Source organism: Lithobates pipiens, unplaced genomic scaffold (genome assembly GCF_037356315.1).
Source record: "Lithobates pipiens isolate NorthernLeopardFrog02 unplaced genomic scaffold, aLitPip1_a1.2 Scaffold_82, whole genome shotgun sequence".
Classification (NCBI taxonomy): domain Eukaryota; kingdom Metazoa; phylum Chordata; class Amphibia; order Anura; family Ranidae; genus Lithobates; species Lithobates pipiens.
Window position 1 is genome coordinate 174,566 of NW_027507906.1, and position 27,317 is coordinate 201,882.

At 45.0% G+C, this 27,317-nt stretch overlaps 1 protein-coding gene across 1 annotated transcript; it reads right to left on the minus strand.

Moving 5' to 3' along the window:
- Positions 1–2,857: 2,857 nt before the first annotated feature.
- Positions 2,858–26,162, minus strand: LOC143973437 (high affinity immunoglobulin gamma Fc receptor I-like). The gene is made up of 6 exons (XM_077474418.1): positions 26,076–26,162; positions 16,828–17,103; positions 10,761–11,024; positions 10,382–10,663; positions 9,980–10,258; positions 2,858–4,148 (listed from the first exon to the last, which is right to left on the minus strand). The coding sequence occupies exons 1-6, from the start codon at positions 26,104–26,106 to the stop codon at positions 4,021–4,023; spliced, it is 1,260 nt and encodes a 419-aa protein (XP_077330544.1). The 5' UTR covers positions 26,107–26,162; the 3' UTR covers positions 2,858–4,020.
- Positions 26,163–27,317: the final 1,155 nt, after the last annotated feature.

The following is a 27,317-nucleotide window of genomic DNA, read 5'->3' on the forward strand; positions in this document are numbered from 1 at the left end:
GCAGGACACATGGGTGGCAGTGTCACAGGTAGGAGGGCAGCATGACAGGTGGGAGGCAGCGGGACAGGTGGGGGGGAGTGGGACAAGTGGGGGGCAGTGTCACAGGTAGGAGGGCAGCGGGACAGGTGGGGTGCAACGGAACAGGTGAGAGGCAGTGTCGCACACACCTAGGGAAGCACCAGTCTTCCCAGCTCTGACATGTCCAGCAGAGCCTGTGTCCCATCTCCATCAGGATCTCTGGTGGCAGCTGCAAGAAAGGGGGGCTTCTTCACCCTGACCTCCTCCTCCATGGGGCCCTCCACTGGCACAACTGGCCCCACCCACCACGCACAGCCTGGCGCACACTGGTACCTTCCTGGAGCTTGCATGCACAAAAGAGGGGGGCTCCTCCACCCGAAATCCTCCTCCATTGGTCCCTCTGACCTGTACACAAAAGAGCGGGGAGGGGCTCCTCCTCCCAGTTGTCCTCCTCCATAGGCCCCTCTGTCCTGGCAGCTGACATCACCCCACCCCACACAGCGTCTGTCAGCGGGCCCCGACCTGCACACACGTGGGATCCACCCACCTCTCCACCCTCCCCTGCATCCTGGCAGCCGGTCCGCTCTCATGGCAGCTGCCTCGTTTTAAGGATAGTCCGGCTTTTGACCTGTGGTACGGGCCCCTTGGACGGACAGGCCCCTTACATGTGTACCGGCTGTACCCCCCTGATGGCAGCCCTGAGGGTTGGGCTTGTATGGAAGATGACTTTAACTTTCTTTGACTTGTGGAAAGAAATCTACAGGAATACCCCATAAACACGGAAGAAAAACAAAACAAACATAAACCGGGACAAGACATTCTCTGACTGATTGGACCTTGTCCAAACAGAAAATGCTCAATAAAATTGCAGGGGTTTCTATGAATGGTGACTTTACCACACACACACATTTTATCTTTGCTTTGTGCCATCTTCACCAATGTCCTGGGACAAGGCTGAGGCTGCCATGGAGGAATACTCAACCTTAAGGCAGACCTCTACTCTATGCCGTGTACACACGGCTGGACTTTTTCGACAGAAAAGGTCTGAATCCTCTGGACAATTTAACCATGTGTGGGCTTCATTGGACCTTTGCTGTTGAAAAATCAGACGGACTTTAGATTTAGAACATGTTTCAAATTTTTCCGACGGACTTGAGTCTGGTCGAAAAATCCATTCTTCTGTATGCTAGTCCGACGGACGAAAACCGACACTAGGCACCCACCAGTGGACAGTCTCATTCCTCCAGAAGACTCCTGAGTTGCAGAAGAAGGCGCATTCCTGTTGCGTACAGAAACCAGGCTATGTCACATAGATGTGCGCATGCGTGAACAAGAGCGCAAACAGAAGCCGCCATGCATCTTCGTGCGCAACAGAACAGCGCTAGCGCACCCGCGTGCGCCCCGGCACTTGCCTGCGCCCGCGCTGGTGCCAAGTGTAACTATATAAGTCCAGCCAGTACTTTGCCCAGTGCTGCTTTGTCGGCTGCTTTGTTTTTAGCTTCTGAGTGTCCTGTTTCCTGTGAACCTGATTCCTGTTATCTACCCGGCTCGTCTTGACCACCCCTTGAACTCTGCCTGCACCAACTTCGGCTTGTCCTGTGACCAATCTTCTGTTTTCTCCCTGGAACCTGCACCACTGATCCGGCTTGACCTGGCTTGTCCCTGACTACGATCCTGCCTGAACCCTGTACCCGATTTGGCCTGCCGTGTATGACCCTGCCTGCCTGACCTTGCTACTTGCTGCTGTCATCTGCACCTGCTGCCACCTGTTGGTCTTCTGCTAAAGTCTCCCTGTGTCTCCACCAGCTCTATCGGGACCAGCCACCCAGCTGCCACCAGAGACTTCCTGGCGCTCATGTGACTCTCCACTCAGGTGCCTTTTGTTTACTCTATCAGGGGCCCTGAGTCAGAGTGGTAGGGGAGGCCTTGCTCGTCCATTCAGGCTCTTCTACCAGGTACATGATAACGGCATTAGAGATAAACGTAGACCATGCAAACTGGCACTGTAGCTGTTCTCCAGCTAACTCTTGGTTCTCCATAGCAATGTTTATCATAACTTGCATTTTGGAGGGACACCTGTCCAGCATTTTCCACTACAACTCCTCAATAGCAGATTGGGCCCCGCTGTGAAATCTGCAAGGGCACCACACATGCACTTAACTTAACTCTCAAACCTCCATACATCTGTACATGATGGGGAACCTATGTGGTGCAATCTGCTCCTGTTGCTCTGGGGGGACATACCGCTGACCGTAGGAGTGCCAACAACATTTCCCTCACTCCTAGAGGCCAAGCCATCTATAACAGGTACACGCTACCAACAGGCTGCTAGTTACACTTTCTTTACTCTAGATGACCACTTGTGTCTTCACACTACTTCACTCCACACTGATTCCTTCATACCCCAATGTGTTAAGACCCACATGTTAACTCTATGTGTGCTGGTTAACGGCGATACACCTCTTTCAGTAACTTGAAACCAGACAGGGACAAAATTTCAATACTTTACTTAGACAAAGTTCAAATAGACATTTCACGGTCCAACAGGTGGGTAAAGCAATATTTATTCCTTATTTACTTACTTTATGACCCAATTTATTCCACACAGGACAAGTGGGCTGAACTCAGGGAGGAACCCACCAAGAAACCAAACATGGCATTAACTCTTATACTCCCAACTAGAACAGCACCTGATTGACTTTTTCAACCTGCTAACAGGATTCCAGAAAATATAATGGGAGGGCCAGCAACTGATTTATGGACATTTATCAGACCTTGGCTAATTCCTGGGGGGGGGGGGGGGCACCCAGAAGGTGGCTGAGGGAGATGATAAATAATAAATATGTGATGAAGTGTGACGTGGGCAGAGCTATCTGCTATCATCATGTTGGATAGGATGCACTGACCTGTGTTTATTTGTGAGTGAAATATTTACTTATCCTTATAAATCATTGATGGCTTTACACTATGGAGATTCCTCTGTGTTTTATATGAGCTGCTATGCCCTGAATGAATGGGGGATATTGATTTATGAAGCCTTAAAGTGACAGCAGTCCTATATATATAGTGGCAGAATTCATCATAGAAGTCACTAAGTCTTTGTAGAGAAGGATTCTGTCTGGGGATAGTTACCTGGGATACTTACCGAGAAAGCTGACCTCTTTTTTCTGGTGAGGTCCATCTGAGAAGGTGTGAGTACCTCCATTAGAGCACTGTGTTAGTGGAAGCGGGATCACTGGAAATTGTCTTTCTGATCATGGTAGAGATTATTTTTATACTGAAAGAGGGTTTTTCATGGATGATACGTATAAGTAATCCTCAGTTTACATATTATAACATTTTTAAACAGTGAGTCTGCAGTTAGCTGATATCACCCCTGAGGCCATGTGTTGTGACTGGGGCATCTAACATAGGTAACTGGTGCCACGAACATTGAGATTGTGTCTTACTCCTGCGTTGCCATCGATAACCTGAACCCTTATCTGAGTGTTTTCTACTATTTGCATTATTGTTATTGAAATATATGTGGTTATTTCTAAGAAAAAAAAGTCTACTACATTATGTCCATTTTAACTTTTACTCGAGTGTGATATGTCTTCTTTTGGGCAAGGTGGTGAGGGGGAGTTAAGGTTATGGCCAAGCAGAGGGCGATGGTAATTGGTTACCCCTGAAGGACCCTGGTCATGAATGATTCCCTTTGTCGTTGGCTTTCTGTGCCTGCCAATAAGGCTTTGTAGGTTAGCCCATTGGATTTTAATTGTGCCTCTCTGCTTTTGATTTGGATAATTTTGTACTTCTTGGTGAAACAGATGGAGCGTTTTTCACCAAATCACTTATACAGATGATATCTAAACCCTTTTTCTTACCCTTTAGATCAAAGTCATGAATAAAAACCAAGTTAGATGAAAGTCGCACATGATGTTGTATAAGCTTGGTAGATATCAATTTTCCATATATCCAACATTCTGACAATAAATTATATCTCCTTTCTGTAAAATAAGTTTAGTTCTTCTTGACATTATCGTATAGGATTACGGCAATTGCAATTATTATGAGTCCAGATAGCACCAGTCTGATGATATTTTGCAGATTATAGTCGTCTTGTGCTTGTTTTTTGATAGATGATCTTTCTGGAAACATTAAAGAAAAATGATCACATATACAGTGCTGTGAAAAAGTATTAGTCCTGATTTTTATTTATTTTTTCCATATTTGTCCCACTTGATTCTTCATTAAACAAAATTTTATATTACACAAAGATAACCCGAGTAAATACAAAATGCAGTTGCTAAATGATGATTTCATTTATTAAGGGAAGAAAACTTCCCAAACCTGCCTGGCACTTGAATCATTTACAGAGGAAGTAAACTCTCCCATTCTGATGCTTCTCTTAATTTAGTCCATTATAATAAGTAATTATCAGACTATAGCCACTGTAATCCAGCCCAAATCGCATATTACTTACTGTTTAAAGAAACTTCAAAAAACTTGTTTCCAGGGGTTAGGCACGCCATCTTAACCACTTCAATACCAGGCACTTAAACACCTTCCTGCCCAGACGAATTTTGAGCTTTCAGCGCTGTCGCACTTTGAATGACAATTGCGCGGTCATGCTACACTGTACCCAAATGAAATTTTTATCATTTTTTTCCCACAAATAGAGCTTTCTTTTGGTGGTATTTGATCACCTCTGCGGTTTTTATTTTTTGCTAAACAAATAAAAAAATACCTAAAATTTTGAAAAAAAAAAATGTTTTTTTTTTGTTTCAGTTTCAAAACTTTGCAAATAAGTAAGTTTTCTCCTTCACTGATAGGCACTAATGGGGTTACACTGATGGGCAATGATGGCAGCGGCTCATAATCCTGATCACGTCATATGACGTCCGGTCAGGATTATGCAACCACTTTGCCACCGTCTATTTGCTATAGGGCGGGCGGCAAGTGGTTAAGTATTGTTATCTGAGTCCACAGTGGAGTGTATTTCTGCCCTTACATTGAGCACCATTGTTAACCAAGCCTCCTTCTCAACCCAACATTTCTATGGCAACCCTGCTTCCCTGTTCATAACTGACTTGTTTTATTTCATAGTATTTACTTGTGCCGCTGTCTAATGTTTCCCTTTGTCAGACTTATCAGCTTCAGCTGATAAGACTGCAGTAATGGCCAGGTTTACATTGTATGTCATGACACATGGTCACATGGTGTGTAGGAGGAAGCTCTGAATGAGTCTGAAGTCTCCTGGGAGTTAAGTGTTGTGTGCCGTAAGCAGTCCTGATAACAGATAGATAAGACATAGAGAGGGTGGTGTAAATCAGGGGAGATCTGGGCATGCTCAGTGACTTCATTCTAAAGAACAAAAAGGATTACAACAATACTAAGCAGGTAAGGAGATATCTACAAGCAGTGTTCATTAGGGTTTTATGCTGATTTACATGGGACAAAGTTGTGGGGGAGGGTTTACAACCACTTTAAGTGTGACAAATATGCAAAAAATCAAGGGGGCACGGCACTGTAGAATTATCAGTAAATAAGTAAATGTAAGAATTGTTACAGTCTGACTGATGACATCATACATAATTTTGTGTGAAATAGCAAAATAAAAAAAATAAAAATTGGGCAGAGACCATGCCATGACCACAGAAAAATGGTCAGAAAAAAAATTCACAACAAAACTGTATCTGAAGGCCACAGACAATGGCTCTTCATGATTTTGCTGTGGTATACTTTTGGGTTGGAGACAGTGACAGATTTTATGTTCCTAGGCTCCAAGATAATGGCAGAAGGTGACTATAGCCATGAAATTAAAGAGGAGCTGCACCTAAAAAAAAATATTAAAAGCCAGCAGCTACTAATATTGCAGCTGCTGACTTTTAATAAAATCACACTTACCTGTCCCAGGTTCCAGCGATGTCGGCGGCAGATGACGAGCGATCGCTCATCTCGCTGCTGCCACCGCCGCCATCCTCTGTCAGGGAATCGGGAAGTGAAGCATGACGGCTTCACTGCCCGGTTCCCTACTGCGCATGCGCGAGTCGCGCTGCGCGTCTCTTATGGTCCCCCGCTGTGTCTCTGGGAACTGTGTGTTTCCCAGAACACAATGGGGGGGGGGAGCGGGGCGTCTGCGGGGGTTCTGCGGCGGTCTGGCCAGAAGTGTGTGCAGTTACCTGGATTATCCAGGTAACTGCACCCCCCTCCCCCCTGAAAGGTGCCGATTGTGGCACCGGAGGGGGGGAGGGATCAGAATAGCGGAACTTCCCCTTTAGGGTGAAGAACCGCTTTAAGAGACACTTGCTTTTTGGAAGGAAAGCAATGGCAAACCTAGATAACATTATAAAAAGCTGAGACATCACCCTACCAATAAAGTGTCGCATAGTCAAAGCTATGGAATAAACAAGCTTCGAGAGGCAGTTGAGGACAGAAAAGCATAACACGCTATCGTCCATGAGATCACAGTCCAACACAACTAAATGACTGAACAACAACAACTTTTGGGTTATGGCTTATGAAGGAGTAGACACGCCAAATATTGATGTATAGCTGTTTTAGAACCAGGTCATCATAGAGCAGAATCGTAAGTTGCCTATCTTAGTGAGTCATATGAATGATGCTGAGGCAGGACAACCCTCTTCTACTTTTTTTTATAAACAATACTGTCTAGATCCCTGGTGCCCAACACACAGTCAGTTGGCTGCATGTGGCCTGCGGACTCTCTGTATGTGGCCCACCATGTCTTGGGCTGGGTCCACTAGTGCTGCCACCAGTGGGGCACTTTTCTTAGTCTGAGGAATGGCATGTGTTTTTGGAGACGATATAGATGTCAAAATTAGGGAAGCTTTTTGGAAGGACGCACACCAAACTGAAAGTTATGAAGAAGAGCTCCAGAAACATTTCAAGGAGCATAAGAAACTGTTAGTAAAACATCTTAATAGGAAATTAGATATATCCTCCCTTGAATGCTATATAGAAAATAGGATAGTCCCAAGGGGTTTGAGGGACAGAGTGGTGCTGGCCGAGTGCCATAATGATGACCAATTCCTGCTCAAATCGAAAGCATTGTGTATTTTCCATGATATTGATCTTTTGGGGATTATTGTAGAGGAGGAGCAAATTCAATTGAAAACGGGGACTTGAACCCTTTAAAGAGAGTGAGGAGTTTGCCAGACTGAATTGACTAACTAAGCAAGAGATTAAAAATGTAAAGATTACGAAACAATCTAAATTTTGGTGGGACTTAGACTGGGAATACATTAGACCTAATGGTTAGGATGGGTAGGACTCTGAGCTATTCAAGGTGGAGAAATTATAGATCCTATTCTCATTCAGGGGGAGAGAGGACATCTAGTGATATTGACATTGAGGTCCCCACCTATTCGGTTAGTTTGTTAGAGGAGGGGAAGTCAGGAGGGACAGAGAGGGAACCTCAGCAAGAAAAGGTGGTAAAGAAGAAAAAGGTACAAAGAAGAGGGGGATTGGGAGTGGTTGAGGGGAGTGGTGGAGAGAGAAGAGCCAGGAGACAAATCCAGAAGTAGGTACCTCTGAAATAGTTACAAATCAGGAAGAGGACATGGAGGTGACAAATATATCAATGTTCCCATTACAGGAGAGACATTGCAACTTTTACAAAAAAGCATTGTCATTTTTACCCACAAGCCAGATGGATAGATTTACCGTCCACAAAGATACTAATCTTTTCCTTTGGAAAGTTTTATTGAGATTGTTTCATGGCTAATGACTCCCATTGCTATCGATCTACGAGGAGGGACAGAGCTTGGACAGCCTCTGCTCTCATGCACAGCACTGGATCGTGATGGGGCTTGGGTAAGTATAAGGGAGGGATTCCAGGCATAGTAAAAAACCTTAAGGCTTACAACCACTTTAACCACTTGCCTAATAGACACTTTTACCCCCTTCCTGACCAGGCCAAATTTAAGCTTTCAGCACTGTCATACTTTGAATGACAATTGAGCGGTCATGCTACACTGTACCTATATTAAAGAGGAAGTAAACCTTGATGAGTTTACTTCCTCTTTCAATCCCTGTAAAGGCAAAGCATAATGGACTACTATGCATCGCATAGTAGCCCATTATGTGTCACTTACCTGACACAGGAGCCAGTGAAGTCACCGCTGTCCCCTGTAGTTCCGAGCGTCAATCTTCTTGGTGGGTCTCCGTGGGTCTCGCTGCTCCGGCGCTGTGATTCGCCGGAGCAGCGATGACGTCACTCCCGCGCATGCGCACGGGAGCCGAGACGCGCGGCATTGCGCGGCATCTTCGTCATCGACGATGCCACGCTCAGTGTGCCTGCGCGCCGCCGTCTTCGGGCAAATATCTCCTAAACCGTATAGGTTTGGGAGATATTTCTTGGACCTACAGGTAAGCCTTAAAGAGGAAGTAAACCCCTTCAAACCACTTTGACCTACAGGTAAGCCTAGATTAAGGCTTACCTGTAGGTCCAAGCAATATCTCCTAAACCTATATGGTTTAGAAGATATTTGCCCGAAAATGGGCACCGCTGTCTACGGCGCATGCGCCGTAGACAGCGGCGCGCAGGCGCACTAAATGCGGCAAGTCCAAGAATGGATTTGCCTAATTTGTCGACTCCCGTGCGCATGCGCGGGAGTGACGTCATCGCGGCTTCGCCGAATGGCAGCGGCGGAGCTGCGAGACGCGACTCCCGTGCGCATGCGCGGGAGTGACGTCATCGCGGCTTTGCCGCTGTCATTGGTCGGAGCTGCGAGACGCCACCAGCAAGATGGATGCGGCGGACTACAGGGATCAGCGGCGACTTCGCTGGCTCCTGTGTCAGGTAAGTGACACATAATGGGGTAGTATGCGATGCATAGTAGTCCATTATGCTTTACCTTTGCAGGGAAAAAAAGAGGAAGTAAACCCATCAGGGTTTACTTCCGCTTTAATCTAGGCTTACCTGTAGGCCAAAGTGGTTTGTAAGAGTTTACAACCACTTTAAATGTTTATTACTTTTTCGAACAAATAGAGATTTCTTTTGGTGGTATTTAATCACCTATGGGTTTTTATTTTTTGCTACATAAATGAAAAAAGTCCTAACATTTTTATTTTTTGTACATTTTTGTAACCAGGTAATTTGTTTCCTTCAATGATGTGCACTGATGGGCACTAATAGGCTGCACTGATGGGCACAGATGAGGTGGCAGTGATGGGTACTGATAGGCTGTATTGATGGGAAATGATGAGACAGCATTTGTGGGCACTGATGAGGAGGCACAGATGAGGCTGCACTGATGAGGCAGCACTGTGGGCACTGATAAGGAGACACAGATGAGGCTGCACTGATAGGTGGCACTGATGTGCACTGGTAGGTGGCACTGATAAGCACTGATCTTTGGCACTGAAGGGCACTCATAGGCAGCACTGAAGGGTACTGAGAGGTGGCACTGATAGGTGGCACTGATGGGCGCTGATAGGCAGCACTAATAAGTAAACACTAATGAGGAGGCTCTGATGGGCACTGATTGGCAGCACTGATAAGCACTGATTGGCAGAAGTGGTGGGCACTGATTGGCAGCCCTGGTGGGCACTGAATGGCAGCACTGGTGGCCACTGTTAGGCAGCATTGATGGGCACTCAGAACACTGATAATCGGTGCCCTTATTATCCGTGTAGATGTCCCTTTCACACAAGCTGGTTACCGGCTCCCCTCTCCTCACACTGTCAGCGTGAGGAGAGGAATGCCAATAACCGCCTTGTGTTTACATCATGATCAGCTGTAACTAGACACAGCTGATCATGTGGAAAAGGCCCACTGTTATTGGCCCTTTACCCTGATCTGTGATCAGCCTTATCCTAAGATCATATGACACCCTCCCAAAACTGGCTGACCACACTGTAGCTGTCATTTGGCTATAGCGTGGTCGGCAAGTGATTAATATTATTAATAACTACTGTAAGTCTTGTAATACTTCTTGGCTATCATTATACTCACTTTGCACAGCTATAGTTAACATGCCACTTCTCTTCTTTAGATTACTGGTTGGAGCTTTCACTTCGCAGTAATAATTCCCAGAATCCCCCAGAGAGGACTGGACTCCATATTGATCAGATTTGCTGAAGTTTTGGACAATCTGGTCATCTCTGTAGAAAGCAAACCATAGTTCTGTCATGTGTTTAGGTGGACTAACACTTGAGCTACATATCAGGGTCATGTTGTCACCTTCTATGACCGGAGAGGAAGTCAGGTTTATTTGTGGAGTGGGTAAAAGCCCTAAAAATGATAAAACATGATATAAAACAATCTGCACTGAGGTCACCCAATAAACCTACAACCCATATAGACATTGTGCCAAGAATGTCTCTTGTAACCAGGCTGAATGTTTTGGTAACTCACTCTGAGTCAGAAGATATATTTCTCCACTCTTCTTTGCTACATTGTAATTCAAGGTTCTCGCTTCACAGGAATATTTCCCTGAATCCTCCAATTTAAGGGACCGGACACCATATTGATTCGATAAACTGGATTTCTGAACATTTCGTCCATCTTTGTAGAAAGCAAAGTGCAGTTCTGTCCTGGGTGTGAGCGGACCAACGCTTGTATCACATGTCAGAGTCACATGATCACCTTCTATTAATGGATACGATGGCAGTCTTAATTTTGGAGGAGAGAAAAGTTCTAGAAGAAAACACACCGCAAAAAATGAATAAACGCCACCTGAAAATAATATTTCATTTCTAAAAAAACTGAATTTCTGATGCTGGAAAACATTTACCTTTCACAACAATAAAATTTTCATCAGAATGTGTTCGATCGTAGGAAAAAAATATATTTTTTTCACATTTATATGTACCGGTTGCATCCACAGTCACTCTACTTAGGTAGAAATCAGAGTTTTTGTCTGATGTTTGTACGACCTTTCCGTCCTTGTAAAATGTTATTCTTTTAACAACATAGCCATAGCCAGAGAGACTGCGACATCTGAGATGTAGCATTTCTCCTTCATAAATAGGGGTAGCAGCCTGCAAGATGACCCCATCTGGAAAAAAAAAGGTAATTATTAGATAACTTGCTTTAGAAGCTCAAGAAGCTAAAGAGCATTTCCAGGGAAAAAAATATTTGAACATGGAACCGAAAATACTTTTATACACTATATTACCAACAGTATTGGGACACCTGCCTTTACACGTACATAAACTTTAATGGTATTCCAGTCTTAGTTCAGAGGGATCATTATTGAGTTGGCTCACCCTGTGCTATCCAGTCAGGTTCCTCCACCCCAAACGCGCTCATCCATGTCTTTATGGACCTTGCTTGTGCACTGGTCCACTCATTTATTGGAGGGGGTATTATGGTGTGGGGTTGTTTTTCAGGGTTTGGGCTTGGCCCTTAGTTACAGTGAAGGGAACTCTTAAGGTGTCAGCATACCAAGACATTTTGGACAATTTATTGCTCCCAACATTGTGGGGACAGTTTGGAGATGGCCCCTTCCTGTTCCAACATGACTGCGCACCAGTGATCAAAGCAAGGTCCATAAAGACATGGATGAGTGAATTTGGGGTGGAGGAACTTGACTGGTATGTCATGACCTCAACCAGATCACACATCAGTGCCTGATCTCACAAATGTGCTTCTGGAAGAATGGTCAAACATTCCCATAGACACACTCTTAAACCTTGTGGACGGCCTTCCCAGAAGAGTTGAAGCTGTTATAGCTGCAAAGGGAAGGCCAACTCAATATTGAACCCTATGGACTAAGACTGGGATGCCATTAAAGTTCATGTACGAATAAATGCAGGCATCATTAGTGATGGCATCACTTGGAGGACTAAAGCCTCTTCATATTAGCGATGACATCACTTGGAGGCAGTGGCGGATGGTGCTCAACATTTTTGAGGGGGCGCAAACAAACTAAAAAATTCAGAAAAATACTGCAAAAACCCATTAAATGCAGCCACTGTGCCATCAATTGCAGCCAGTGTGCCCATCAAATGCAGCCACTGTGCCTATCAGTTGCAGCCACTGTGCCTATCAGTTGCAGCCACTGTGCCCATCAAATGCCACCACTGTGCCCATTAAATGCCACCACTGTGCCCATCAAATGCAACCACTGTGCCCATCAAATGCAGCCACTGTGCCCATCATATTTTGCCACTGTGCCCATTAAATGCCGCCACTGAGCCTGTCAAATGCAGCCACTGTTCCCGTCAAATGCAGCCACTGAACCCATCAAATGCAGCCACTGTGCCTGTCAAATGCAGCCACTGTGTCCATCAAATTCCACCACTGTGCCCGTCAATTGCCACCACTGTGCCCATCAAATGCAGCCACTGTGACCCTCCCCCCCAGTCCACCCGCATGCCCGCTTGCTGACTGCCCAGCACTTACCCCATCTTGGTGTGGGATCAGGCAGTGGGTGACGGTGGTGAGCTGTGGGATGGTGGGTTCAGCAGCAGGTCAGGCAGGCGGCTTCTGTGTCCTCCATTTGTCTCGTCTTCCTTCCTGGCTCCTGCTAGGCATCCAATCGGAGCGCCTGTGCCTTCAACCAATCAGGTGACGGGTATTAGACCCATGCCTCCTGATTGGCTGAGAGCCGGTTCAGTGTTAGAAAAGCAAATATTCATTCACTTTTCTAACACGCCTGGGTGGACTCTGAGCACAATGCTTTGTGCTCTGAGTTCACATTCATTCAGGTGCTTCAAATAAAAACTGCCACTGTAATTCAGGTGATTGGATGCCTAAATAGGGGTTGGCTACAGCGGCCGTTGATAGATTCATGCAATATATGAATCTATCCATTCTACAGAGGGGGTGGCGTGGCAGAGGGGATGGCTCCCGGGCACCCCTAATGAACGGGCTGCCACTGCTTGGAGGACTAAAGTCTCTTTGATCACTAAAGTTGCAGCAACTCCAGATGTCCTCAGCAGATGGCACTGCAGGTGAGCTTTGCAATTTCAGCTCCTGGTATTGGAAAAGCACAGTTGAGAACAGTCATACACTCATTTTTATACTATATTAAGGGAGTCCAAATCTTTCGGAGGTTTTTTTTTTCAGACATTGCACGTTATACTCTTGTTTAACCACTTCAGCTCCGGACCAATAAACACCTTAAGGACCAGAGGTCTTTTTGCAATTTCGCACTGCGCTGCTTTAACTGGTAATTGCGCGGTCATGCAATATTGCACCCAAACGAAATTTGCGTCCTTTTCTTCCCACAAATAGAGCTTTCTTTTGATGGTATTTGAGTGCCTCTGCGATTTTTTTTTTTTGCGATATAAATGGAAAAAGAGCGAAAATTTTGAAAAAAAAAGATATTTTCTTCTTTTTGTTATAAGAAAAATCGAATAAACTAAATTTTAGTCATACATTGAGGGCAAAATTTATTCAGCCACATGTCTTTAGTAAAAAAAATGTCAATAAGCGTATATTTTTTGGTTTGCGCAAAAGTTATAGCGTCTACAAACTAGAGTACATTTTCTGGAATTTACACAGCTTTTAATTTATGACTGCCGATCTCATTTCTTGAGGTGCTAAAATGGCAGGGCAGTACAAATCCCCCCCAAATGACCCCATTTTGGAAAGTAGACACCCCAAGGAAATTGCTGATGGGTATGTTGAGCCCATTGAATATTTATTTTTTTTGTCCTAAGGGATTGAATAATGACAAAAAAAAAAAAAAATAATAATAATTTTTTACAAAAAGTTGTCACTAAATGATATATTGCTCACACATGCCATGGTTATATGTGGAATTGCACCCCAAAATATATTCCGCTACTTCTCCCGAGTATGGGGATACCACATGTGTGGGACTTTTTGGGAGTCTAGTCGCGCACGGCACCCCGAAAACCAATCACCACCTTCAGGATTTCTAAGGGTGCAAATTTTTGATTTAACTCCTCACTACCTATCACAGTTTCGAGGGCCATAAAATGCCAAAATAGCACAAAACCCCCCAAAATGACCCCATTTTGGAAAGTAGACACCCCAAGCTATTTACTGAGAGGCATGTTGAGTCCATGGAATATTTTATATTTTGCCACAAGTTGCGGGAATATTACAAACTTTTTTTTTTTTGCACAAAGTTGTCACTAAATGATATATTGCTCACACATGCTATGGGCATATGTGAAATGACACCCCAAAATACATTCTGCTGCTTCTCCCGAGTATGGGGATACCACATGTGTGGGACTTTTTGGGAGTCTACTCGCGCACGGCACCCCGAAAACCAATCACCACCTTCAGGATTTCTAAGGGTGCAAATTTTTGATTTAACTCCTCACTACCTATAACAGTTTCGAAGGCCATAAAATGCCAAAATAGCACAAAACCCCCCCCAAATTACCCCATTTTGGAAAGTAGACACCCCAAGCTATTTACTGAGAGGCATGTTGAGTCCATGGAATATTTTATATTTTGCCAAAAGTTGCGGGAATATTACAAACTTTTTTTTTTTTTGCACAAAGTTGTCACTAAATGATATATTGCTCACACATGCTATGGGCAGAAGTCAAATTACACCCCAAAATAAATTCTGCTGCTTCTCCCGAGTACGGGGATACCACATGTGGGGGACTTTTTGGGAGCCTAGCCACGTACGGGACCCCGAAAACCAAGCACTGCCTTCCGGATTTAAATATAAAATGCTACCAAAAAACCTGTTAGCGATGGCAGGGATCAGGCCTGACTCTGCGATCGCTGCAGTTATGTGTTTAGTGTTTTGTAAGTGACAGTAATCGATCGATACTGCACTTGGGTGGGCTGGGCAGAGGGGCAAAACGCAGGTGCCAGCAGGTATCTGGGCTGATCCCGCTAACAATGCGTTTTTTTGGAACCCTAAACTGCTGGGGACGCTAGTATAGATCTGATCAGATCAGATCAGATATTGATCTGTTCAGATTCTATAGCACTACGGGAGGTGTATGCTTTGCGTGTGGGTGTTAGCGGTACTGGCACTAACCTAGCGCTGCCTGGGGCGACGCAGACCCTGACCCTAAAACCTAATTGATATCACCCGCCGGGTGATCAGGGGGTTAAACCTTTATTGGGTAATAAATGGTGGGTGCCCTGATGCTATAAAAAACAAACTAACCAGAGTCACCCGTAACACTTATACGGTGATCAGTGATGAAAGGGTTAACTAGGGGCAATCAGGGGGTTCAAATTTTTATTAGGTAGTATATGGGGGTCCCTGGCGCTATATAAAAACCTGACGGGGAACCTAAATAACTAACTGGCTAACCAGCGTCACCAGTGACAGTTATACTGTGATCGCTGGTGAAAGGGGGTGAAAGGGTTAACTAGCAGCAATCAGGGGGTTAAAACCATTATTGGGTAGTATATCGGGGTACCTAGCGCTATAAAAACCTGGCGGTGAACCTAAAAAAATAACTAGCTACCTAGCGACACTAGCGACACTGATGCAGCGTTCAGAAAAATTATCGCTTAGTGACACTGGCAAAAGGGGGTGAAACGGTTAACTAGCGGAAATCAGGGGGTTAAAACCATTATTGGGTAGTATATCGGGGTACCTAGCGCTATAAAAACCTGGCGGTGAACCTAAAAAAATAACTAGCTACCTAGCGACTGTAGCGACACTAATGCAGCGATCAGAAAAACGATCGCTTAGTGACACTGGCAAAAGGGGGTGAAAGGGTTAACTAGCGGCAATCAGGGGGTTAAAACCATTATTGGGTAGTATATCGGGGTACCTAGCGATATAAAAACCTGGCGGTGAACCTAAAAAAATAACTAGCTACCTAGCGACACATGCAGCGATCAGAAAAATGATCGCTTAGTGACACTGGCAAAAGGGGGTGAAAGGGTTAACTCTAGGGGCAATCAGGGGGTTAAATCTTTATTGGGGGGTGATAGGGGGCTACCCTGGACCTAACACTAACTGTCCTGACAGTTTTTACTGTCACAACTGACACTGAATGCATTGATCAGTAAAGAAATGATCAATGCAATCAGTGACACTGTGACTGGGGGGGGAGGGGGGGCGGGGGGCGATCGGGGGGGGGATCGGGGGGGGGTTTGTGTGCCTGTGTGTACCTACATGTCAGTGTAGTGTTGGTGCACACTTACTATTAGTCTTCTCCTCGTAGTCCGGTCAAAAAGACCGCCCCGAGGAGAATGACATCACTTCCTCCCCACTGTGTATTGTTTACACAGGAAGAGGAAGCTTCTCATTGGCCAGGAGCGATCCAGAGGGGGTGGCCGAAAACCAACGTCCATCCCCTCATCACGGAGCGCTCCCGGAGGGAAACGGACCGTCGTATCCAGCGGGAGGGGGTCCGATCGGACCCCCCACCCGCTGGAAGGCATTCACGTACATCTATGTGATTGTGCCTGCCTGTGCCATTGTGCTGACGTACACTGGCAATACGGCGGTCCTGAAGTGGTTAATTTACAAATTTTATTTTATAAATGTTGTCTCTTATAAGGGGCGGGCTGACAACTCATGGGGCCCCCGGACAATAGGAGATTATGGGGCCCCCAGGCAATCAGACATTATGGGGCCACACAGTATACACAAACACACACACACAGTATACAATCACACAGTATACACAGACATGTTTCTATTGGCTGAGAAGGTACTGGAGAGGTGGGGCAGCTATAATCTCGGGATTTTTAGACCAAAAGGATGTCGGTAAGGGACATTTCAGAGACAGACGTACAGATTTTTACATACTGTCCCTGGTTCTACTGAGGCTGGCAACCCTGATGGGGCCCCCTAGTGGCACGGGGCCCTCGGACAGTGCCCGAGTGGCCCAATGGTCAGTCCGCCCCTGACGCTTATATACATTTTTATGTACTCGGACTGTTGAACTCACCATCACTGACATGTAGGCTAACTGGGTCACTAGGTTCACTGCCAACGATTTGGCATTGGTATCTCCCACTGTGGTGAATTTGGGCAGAACCAATGTTAATGCTCCATTGTCTTGTATTCAGTTGTCTGCCGTCCTTATACCAAGTGTATTGTCCATTGATTGGAGCAGATGATCTCACATTACACTGGACGGTGATTTGTTCATACTTGAATACTTTGTTCCAGTTTGGTATGAAGGTCACAAATGGTCGATATATTGCTCCTGCCACACAGTTACCTAGCAGAATGTAATAACAGACTTTTTTTTTAAATGTTCAAAGAAAATAGCTGTCATTTCTTTCATATAACGGCTAAAAAAAAAAAAATTAATTTCTTCTATATAACCCCTACAGACTGCCCTGGATCTAACATCTACAGGGCTAAGCCTTGTAAAAATAATCATTATCATGTCCATGTCTAGACACGTTTATATAGTAGAAATCTGTAAGATTTTTCATCAAGATAGAGTGACACTTAGCCCTTGTACACACGGTTGGACATTCCAACGGAGAATGTCTGATCGGACCATGTTGTCGGATAATCCGACTGTGTGTGGGCTCCATCGGACTGTTTCCGTCCGAATATCCGACCGACAACGTTTTAGAGCTGGGCTATAAAATTTTCCGACAACATGATCCGATCGGACTTTGTCCGATCGTTTGTAGAGAATTCCGATTGGACAAAGTGCCACGCATGCTCAGGTCAAATTCCTAGGCCAAATCTATTGGCTACTAGCCTGAACGTAGTCCCATCGTAACGAAATAACGTCATCACGTTACAAACGATCGGATTTTCCGACAACTTTGTCCGACCGTGTGTATGCAACACCAGTTTTGGACAAAATCCGTCGGACAAAATCCGACGGATTTTGTTGTCGGAATGTCCGACCGTGTGTACAAGGGCTTAGACATATCCCAATTATATACATTATATTGCCAAAAGTATTTGTACACCTGCCTTTACACGCACGTGAACTTTAACCTCTTGCTTACCAGGCACTTAAACCCCCCTCCTACCCAAACCAATTTTCAGCTTTCATCGCTGTCGCACTTTGAATGACAATTGCGCGGTCATACAACACTGTACCCAAATTACATTTGTAGCATTTTTTTTTCACACAAATGGAACTTTCTTTTGGTGGTATTTATTCACCACTTGGGTTTTTATGTTTTGCTAAACAAGCAAAAAAAGACCAACATTTAAAAAAAAAAAAAAAAACATTTCAGAATTTGTTATAAAATGTTGTCCTTCATTGATATTCACTGATGAGGCTGCACTGATGGGTACTGATGGGCACTGATGGGCTGCACTGATGGCCACTGAAAGATGGCACTGATGGGCCCTGATGGGTGGCACTGATGGGTGGTACTGATAGATGTCACTAATGGGCACTGGTAGGTGGATTGATGGGCACTGGTAGGTGGCACTGATGGGCACTGGTAGGTGGCAGTAGTTGGTGGTATTGATAGGCAGCACTGGTGATGACGCACTGATTGGTGATTTATAGGTGGCACTGTGGGCCCTGACAGGTGACACTGTGGGCACTGATGGGTGATACTGTGAGCAATGGTAGGTGGCGCTGGTGGGCACTGGTGGATGACACTGATGCACACAGAAGCCTCTGCAGAGGCTCTCCACGATCGGGACCGGGACCGATGTCCCTCTCACAGCTGCCGGTGATTGGCTTCTTTTTTCCTCCTCACGCTACCAGCGTGAGGAGAAAAAATAGCCAATTACCAGCTCTTTTTACATCACATGATCAGCTGCCATTGGCTGACAGCTGATCACGTGGTAAGAGGTCAGGATCGACACCCTTACTCCAATCTGTGAACAACCGAGTCTCATAGGGGGCACGCAGGCCACTCATGCGCGAGAGGACGTCCATGGACGCCCTCCCGGCAAATCAAGTCCATGCTGCAGCCGTCTTTCGGCTATAGTGCGGATAGGAAATGGTTAATGGCATCCCATTAAATGGCCGCGGAGAGGCCTGGTGAGCGTTGCAGGCTCAAAGAGCAGCCCAGCTGCCTTGGGCACCACAAGGACTTAAGGCCCGGTGGCCCCAGCCCACCGGGCAAGTGCCCAGTTTGCCCTAGGGCCTGTATCCTGTATACGCAATATACATTATGTGTAGAATATTACGCATTATACGTAGTATGCAGTATACGTAGGTCACATCCACATATGTAAGCAGTGTTCGCACCACACATGTGAAGTATGGGCGCGAACGTCTGAGTGGGGGCAATAATTATAGTAGTAGACCTCTACTGTAACTCTAAAATGGTAACATGGAGATTTTTAAGTACTGTAGTTTGGCGCCATTTCACAAGCACACGCAATTTATAAGCATGACATGTTAGGCATCTATTTAATTGCGTATAATCATCTTTCATATTATTAAAAAATTGGGGCATATATTATGTTTTTTTTTTTTTTAAAGTGTATGTTTTCCAAAATAATGTTTGGAAAAACCACTGCGCAAAAACCATGGGACATAACAAAAATTGTAACGACCGACATTTTATACTCTATATAGAATATATAAAATGCTTGCGGGTTCTACGTAATTTTCTAACAAAAAATACAGATTTTTACTTGCAAACAAGTTTCAGAAAAAGGCTGGGTCCTTAAGTGGATATACAGTTGCAAAAAAAGTCATATTGTAACTGAATATTTTTAAAAATGACCTTTGCCTTTCAATCTACAGCCGCTGTAATTTTCAGCAAAATGCAATATGGCCACCTGGAGGCGTTCTGTACGCAGCTAATGTACAGAAAGCCCCCCCCCCCCATAAAATTTAATTTCCTGCTTGTGTGATTGGCTCACTGATTTTCCCAGAAGTCTGCATTAAGATACAAATGAGATTTTGAGCATCCCCTGCAACAGAAATGTAATTTTTGGTGAGATACTGCCAAAGGAAAATCACTCCTAAAGGGATAGAGACCCTGCAGTTTTCCTCATTAGAGCCCTGCAGGTGCAGCAGCTGACTGACAATTGTGAAACCACTCCCATACAGATACAAAGACAGAAACAAAAAAAAATGCAATTTCTTCAGCATAACATAAGGTAGGAATCTCCAACAAAGTTTGTTAAAATCTCTGCCAGGTAGATCACCCAGAACGGATTTTTTTTTTTTTTTTTTTTTTTTTACGAACAACTAAAATGACCTTAGATTCTTTCATCTAGCTTTGGTCGGTAGCTCCTTTATGTATTTTTATGGTTTAAGCTACTGCTATCACTAAGTGCTGGGAAAGTATGAAAAACGTTAGCCTCTGACACACTTGTATGTAAAAAAAACTTTGAAGCTTGTGGTCAGTTGGCTACAAAAATGCATACAAAGATGTTTCCGTTTGTGGTCAGTTGTTCGCACAATCAACAATATTTGAAATGGCAGTTACAAGAATGATTGGTCTCTAAATTTGCACCTCACACAGAAGCTCTCGGTGAAAAATAAATACTCATATTTCATATATATATATATATATATATATATATATATATATATATATATATATATATATATATATATATATATATACATATATACAGTATATACACAGAGCATCCGGAAAGTATTCACAACACAGTATCCACATTTTGTTATCTTACAGCCTTATTCCAAAATTAAGGATGAGCCGAACACCCCCCTGTTCGGTTCGCACCGGAACCGGCGAACAGACCTAAACTTCGTGTGAACTTTAGAACCCTATTAAAGTCTATGGGACTCGAACGTTCACAATCTAAAGTGCTCATTTTAAAGGCTAATATGCAAGTTACTGTCCTAAAAAGTGTTTGGGGACCCGGGTCCTGCCCCAGGGGACATGGATCAATGCAAAAAAAAAGTTTTAAAAACGGCCATTTTTTCAGGAGCAGTGATTTTAATAATGATTAAAGTGAAACAATAAAAGTGTAATATTCCTTTAAATTTCGTACCTGAGGGGTATCTATAGTATGCCTGTGAAGGGGCGCATGTTTCCCATGCTTGGAACTGTCCCTGCACAAAGTGTAATTTCGCAAGGAAAAGAAGTCTTTTAAAATCACTTTCCATTGTCGGCTCCCGTAATACAGAGAACACTCCTGGAGGATGCTGGGACTGTGACATCATAAGGGGGACATCACCCATTTGACATCACCCAGTGACCCCGCCCATTGTCCCTATAGAAGTCGCTGCACAAAGCGTCCCTGTCATTGCGGCCAGAGAGAGCGTTGAGTCAACATCTCAAAGAAGAAGAAGAGAAGGCGACCGCGACAGCGACAGAAGACCAGGCCACCGGTAGTAAAAGAGCTGGAAGAAGAAAGCGGAAGCCCGGCAAAAAGAACCGAAAAGGGGACAAGACCCCCGAAGTCAGAAGAAGAGGCGGCGGCGTCAGAAGACCGGGCCACCGCTAGTAAAAGAGCTGGAAGAAGAAAGCGGAGTCCAAAATACAAACACGCATGCTCAGAATCAATGCTCACCAAACACAACATTAGCATGACTATTGAACTTCCTTTTTATCGGTTCGCCGTACGTCTTGTACGTCACTACGTTCATAATTGTTGGCCAACATTTGTTTGACTGTGTGTATGCAAGGCAAGTTGAAGCCAACAACCTTCAAACAAAATTCCACGCTTTTTGTTGTGATTAAAATGGTATTTCTATATACCTGACAAAGACCAGCTAGGTTTAACTAACGCAATTACAATACTCACGAAACCCTTTATACTAATGCTGTAGCATTAGGAGACAAACATCCCGACAAAGACAATAAGAGATGAGTTGAGACCAAATGTCAGGAGCTGTCTAATTTACTGTGGGAGGGGCTGCACCTTATATGCACCCTTATCAACCAATCATTGCATAGAACATGGGTGTGGTTAACATAGAGGCGTACATATCATTACATATCATTAATAATGAAACAGTCTATTACCATAATGCTATACATGCCTATAATGTAAATAACCTTTGAGACATAGCTGTCACAATGTTACCAGGACGAAAATACCATCTGGTAATGACTAATACTTGGTTTCCCATCCCGAGTCTGTGTACCCCAATAAGAGGAAGGCGGGAGATACCACAACTTATTTATACATTATAGAATGCTCACAAAACACTTATGCAAGCAAGTTTATGCATGCTATTGTGACACATAGCTCAATACTAGACCTGAAGGACTAGGGATGAGCTTTGAGTTCGAGTCGAACTCATGTTCGACTCGAACATTGCCTGTTCGCCTGTTCAGCGAACAGTGAACAATTTGGGCTGTTCGCAGCAAATTCGAAAAGCCAGAACACCCTATACAAGTCTATGGGAGAAATCTAAAGTGCTCATTTTAAAGGGTAATATGCAAGTTACTGTCTTAAAAAGTGTTTGGGGACCTGGGTCCTGCCCCAGGGGACATGGATCAATGCAAAAAAAAGTTTTAAAAACGGCAGTTTTTTCAGGAGCAGTGATTTTAGTAATGATTAAAGTGAAACAATAAAAGTGTAATATTCCTTTAAATTTCGTACCTGGGGGTATCTATAGTATGCCTGTGAAGGGGCGCATGTTTCCCGTGCTTAGAACTGTCCCTGCACAAAGTGTCATTTGTGCAGGAAAAAAAAGTCTTTTAAAATCACTTGCGGCTATTTTTTCGGCTCCCCGTAATACAGAGAACATTCAATGAGTGTTCTCTGTATTAGGCCGCGTACACACGAGCGGACTGTATGGCCTACTTAGTCCGTCGAAACACATTTCAGCGGACAGTCCGCTCGTGTGTGGGCTTCAGCGGACTTTTTCAGCGTGCAGTCTGGCGTACTAAGTATTTCGGATTTTTCGAAATTCTGTCCGTCATACTTTGGTTTCAGCGGACAATCCGCTCGTGAGTAGGCTAGTTCGACGGACTAAGAATGGCGCATGCTCAGAAAGGATTTACACGGCGGAAGGTTGCATTGCTGTGTATTGGACTTCCTATTTCTAGTCCCGTCGTACGTGCTGTACACGTCATCGCGCAAGCTTTCGACGGACTGTTTGTGCATCCGTGTGTGGTCAAGTCCGTTCATTCGAAAGTATGACGGACTGTCCGTCGGATTGTATGACGGACTAAGTAGGCCATACAGTCCGCCCGTGTGTACGCGGCCTTAGCCGACAATTCATTCATTCATTGATATAAAAAAAAGCGTGGGGGTTCCCCTAAATTCAATTACCAGGCCCTTCAGGTCTGACATGGATATTGAGGGGAACCCCGTGTCAAATTTAAAAAATAATTGACGTGGGGGTCCCCCTAAATATCCATACCAGACCCTTCAGGTCTGATATGGATATTAAGGGGAACCCCGCATCAAATAAAAAAAAATTGACGTGGGGGTCCCCCTAAAAATCCATACCAGACCCTTTATCCGAGCACGCAACCTGGCAGGCCGCAGGAAAAGAGGGGGGGGGCGAGAGAGCGGCCCCCCCTCCCTCCTGAACCGTACCAGGCCACATACCCTCAACATTGGGAGGATGCTTTGGGGGTCTGTGACCCCTCAAAGCACCTTGTCCCCATGTTGATGAGGACAAGGGCCTCATCCTCACAACCCTGACTGGTGGTTGTGAGGGTCTGCGGGCGGGGAGCTTATCAGAATCTGGAAGCCCCCTTTAACAAGGGGACCCCCAGATCCCGCCCCCCCCTGTTTGAAATGGTAAGGGGGTACAAAAGTACCCCTACCATTTCACAAAGAAAGTGTAAAAATTGTTAAATCAGACAAACACACTTTTGAAAAATTCCTTTATTAAAAATAAAAAAATAAAAAAAAAGATTCCAGCGGGTTCTAATCCACTCTTGCTATCCAGCGACGAATCTCCGGGGTCCAGCGATGGATGATCATATCCAGCTATGGGGGATCTCTCAGTCCAGAGCTGTCCATACATCCGTCTTCTGTCTCCAGTGCGGAGACTCTGCGGAGATCCCAGCGCTGACGTTTCTTATATTAGGAGGGCGGGGCCACCCGTCACCTGACCCCGCCCCCTCTGACACTGGTGAAGGGAGCCAGGGGTTCCCCAGTGACGTATGGGTGACCCCGCCCCCTCTGATGTAGCGGAAACCTGCGTTCAGGAGGGGGGCGCTCTCACGTCCCCCCTCTTTTCCTGCGTCCTGCCAGGTTGCGTGTTCGGATAAAGGGTCTGGTATGGATTTTTAGGGGGACCCCCACGTCAATTTTTTTTTATTTTAATTTTTTTTTTTTTTTTTAGAAAATATGATAGATAGAGTCCTCATGAAATGGTAAAAAGATAATAAAGCAACCTTCAGTAAAAGTTCATTCAGAGTTCCGAGTAAAAAAAGACTCCTTCTGTGAATACCACCACCTCTGACCATAAGGGGCGCTTACCAGATCTTATTGACCTTCTATCTCCAGAGATGTCATACAAGCGATGATCATAACCATCAGGGAGATGTTGTGTACCCCTTCATGGATGTTGGACTGTCACTCCTGAACTCCAGACCAACCACACCAATTTGCATGGACAGATGTATATAGGTAAAAAAATGCCCCAATAGTGTAAAATCCAGGGGCGTAACTATAGGGGGTGTAGCAGTTGCGACCGCAACTGTGCCCTGTGATGCAGGGGGCCCATGCAGCCCCCCTCTACATATGGCCAGCAGCAGCATAGGCAGCTAGGGGTACCAGTGCACCATGCACACGGGTGGCTGGAGGTGGAGGGTGACTAGCAGAGCTCCATGCTCGACTATCGCACTGGCTGCTCTTTAGTTGTGCATTCCCCATGACCTGTGTCCTCGGCCGGCTCCTCAGAGTACCCCTCTCCTGCTCCATGCATTGCCGCTCAGTCCAATGTCTGTTCTCCCCAGCCAGAGTCCCGCCCCCCCCCTGAGTCCAGCCCACACTGCACTGCATACTTCTCCCGGGTAAACAAACTTTAAGCACACAGATGCAGTGCAGCCCTATGAGAGCTCCCCGGAGAACACTGCAGGCTTGTCTGCCAGCCCCCCTCCTCCCCCCGTCATACACAGATGATGAAAGGTCTTTCCGGGAGATATGCTGATCGCCCATCCAGCACACTGGATGGAGCCCAGGCCAACATGGATGAGTGCGCGGCCTGCAGCTTGGTCATGGTGAGTGAGAGGACCCCATCCCCCACACACCATTACATACCCCCTCCATCTCCGCCTGGGGACAGGGACTCCTTCTCACGTGGAGACAGGGACCCCTACCTCGCCTGGGGACAGGGACTCCTTCTCACCTAGGGACAGTAACTTCATCTGCCCCGGAGAAAGGGACCTCATCTCTTCTGGGGATGGGGGCCCCATCCTGCCTAGGGACAGTCCCCCAATGGGGCACCTAAAAATGTAAAAAAAAACGAATATAAAAAACTACTGATACCAGTGGTGGAACTACAGGGCTCACAAAGGTCATACCTGTGACCACGCCCTGGAGTTCCACCGCCGGACTTGGAGGGAAGGGCCCTGGCTGGGGTTCAGCGGGGGCCCTTCATGGTTTCTTGCATCGGAGCCCTGTAGGTTCTAGTTACGCCACTGGTAAAATCTTTCACTAATTTATTAAAACAATTTAAAATTGCACTTACATCCAATAAGAAATTTATGATGACATCTTCCATGCCCAATGCCTTGCGGCTTCACTGCCCGTTTCCTACTGCACATGTGCGAGACGCACATCGCTTTGTAAATGGGGCACGCTATGTTGTGGGACACACACAGTTCGCACAACATACCGCGCCCCATTCACCAGAAGACAAGGGGGGGAGGAGGAGAAGACCGAAGATCACCGCGGAATAGGAAGAGGCAGATTAGGACGATCTGCCTAGCAACAGCCATTTCTGGTAAGTGAAAACTTTTTTTTTTTTTTTTGGAGCCATTTTTTTGGGGGTAGACCTCCCCTTTAAAGAAGGATGTTTTGTCAGGCCCCGTAGGAAAGACACCACACTAAACTCTGATAAACTGTGACCATCAAGACTTCTTCAGAGAAGACATGGCATGGCATCTTAATGACAAGGTACCTTTAAAATTATCGGAAGACGTAATTTACAGTCTTCACTAAGAAAAAATTGTATGAAACATAAATGTTTAATTTACTGATGGCTTTGTGTTTAAATCACTGAGCATAATATATTTCTAAGAACCATCTCATTTAATAAGATTGTATTGTTAGATTCTTATTCTTCATTCTTTGTTGAACATTTCATAGATAAAACCACAGGACATAAAAATATAGAATATAAATTTCAGTACTTACAGAATAGGACGTGCAGTACAAGAGGTGACATAGCTTCTGCAACCTGCAAGAGATGAAAGTCAGCTATAACCGAGACAAGTTTCCATCTACCGCCCGTCCCTCACATTGACCACAGGCATGCCGAGGGCCTTTCAAAGAAATTAAACCATATTAGTCTTTGCTGCTATAAGTTTGTACATTTTACTAACCGTACCACAATCATACGGACATACTTAGGGCTGGGTTAGTATGGAAGATCACTAGATCTACCAGTTTGACTTGTGATAGGAAATCCATGGAAAACCCCATAAGCACTGGAAGAAAATACAAGCTTAAAGTACAACTACAGGCAATATGCATATTTTAGTAAACTCTCATATAAATACCTGAAAGTTGGACATGGTAATAAATAGGGTTGTACCGATACCGGTATCGGTGCTGATACTAAGCATTTGCACGAGTATAGGTACTTGTGCAAATCCCCCCGATACCTGAAACCGAGACTTTCAGGCTCAGTTCTTTCATCTGCCAGCAGGATTCCCCCACTGACAGCTGAAATAAAAAAATAAAAAATAAAAGCTTGCAATTATCAGTTGTTAAGCAGTGGGGCTGCTGCGTTCTTAAAGACCGATGGCTCATTCAGTTGTGGGGTTCTCCTGTTGACAGATGAAGTGTAAATTAAGTCCTGGCAATTGGAGTTGTCAAAAAAAAAAAAGCAGCCAGGCAATGTTTATCAACAACACTGCTCAGCCCCTGAAACAGATAGATAAAGAATAAACATTGTTTCTTTTTGTATCTTTCTTTCTGTTTATTCATTTACAGTTCAAAGGCATGAACTCGGGTCTGCAGATGAAGTCAATTTAAAGCAAATAGTTTTTTTGTTTTTTATTAAAATCTTCATGCCCTTGCTATAGCCAAAGGATGGCTACAGCGCAAGCCTAAATTGCTAGAAGGGGAATCTATGTACGTCCTTCCATATTCGTGGGTGGCGCTTTCAGTGATCAGCGAGTCCATGAGACTTAGCTGATCACAGATTGAAGTAAGGAGTCAATCCTGACCCTTTACCATGTGATCAGCTGTCAGCCAATGACAGCTGATCATGTGATGTAAACAAAAGCCGGGAATCTGCTTTTTTTTCTCACGCTAACAGCGTGAGGAGAAAAAAATAAGCTGATTACCGACTTGTGTAAACTTGACATCAGTCCCATACACAGAGAGCCACTGCTGCTGTGTCCACCAGTGCCACCTACCAGTTCCCACCAG

Excerpts from the sequence above, each read along its gene's own strand:
- LOC143973437 (XM_077474418.1), bottom strand. The coding sequence starts at position 26,106 with ATGTCACCTCTTGTACTGCACGTCCTATTCT. Across the intron at positions 17,104-26,075 it reads TGTACTGCACGTCCTATTCT|GTAACTGTGTGGCAGGAGCA; the intron begins GTAAGTACTGAA and ends ACATTCTGCTAG. Across the intron at positions 10,664-10,760 it reads AAATTTTATTGTTGTGAAAG|AACTTTTCTCTCCTCCAAAA; the intron begins GTAAATGTTTTC and ends GTTTTCTTCTAG.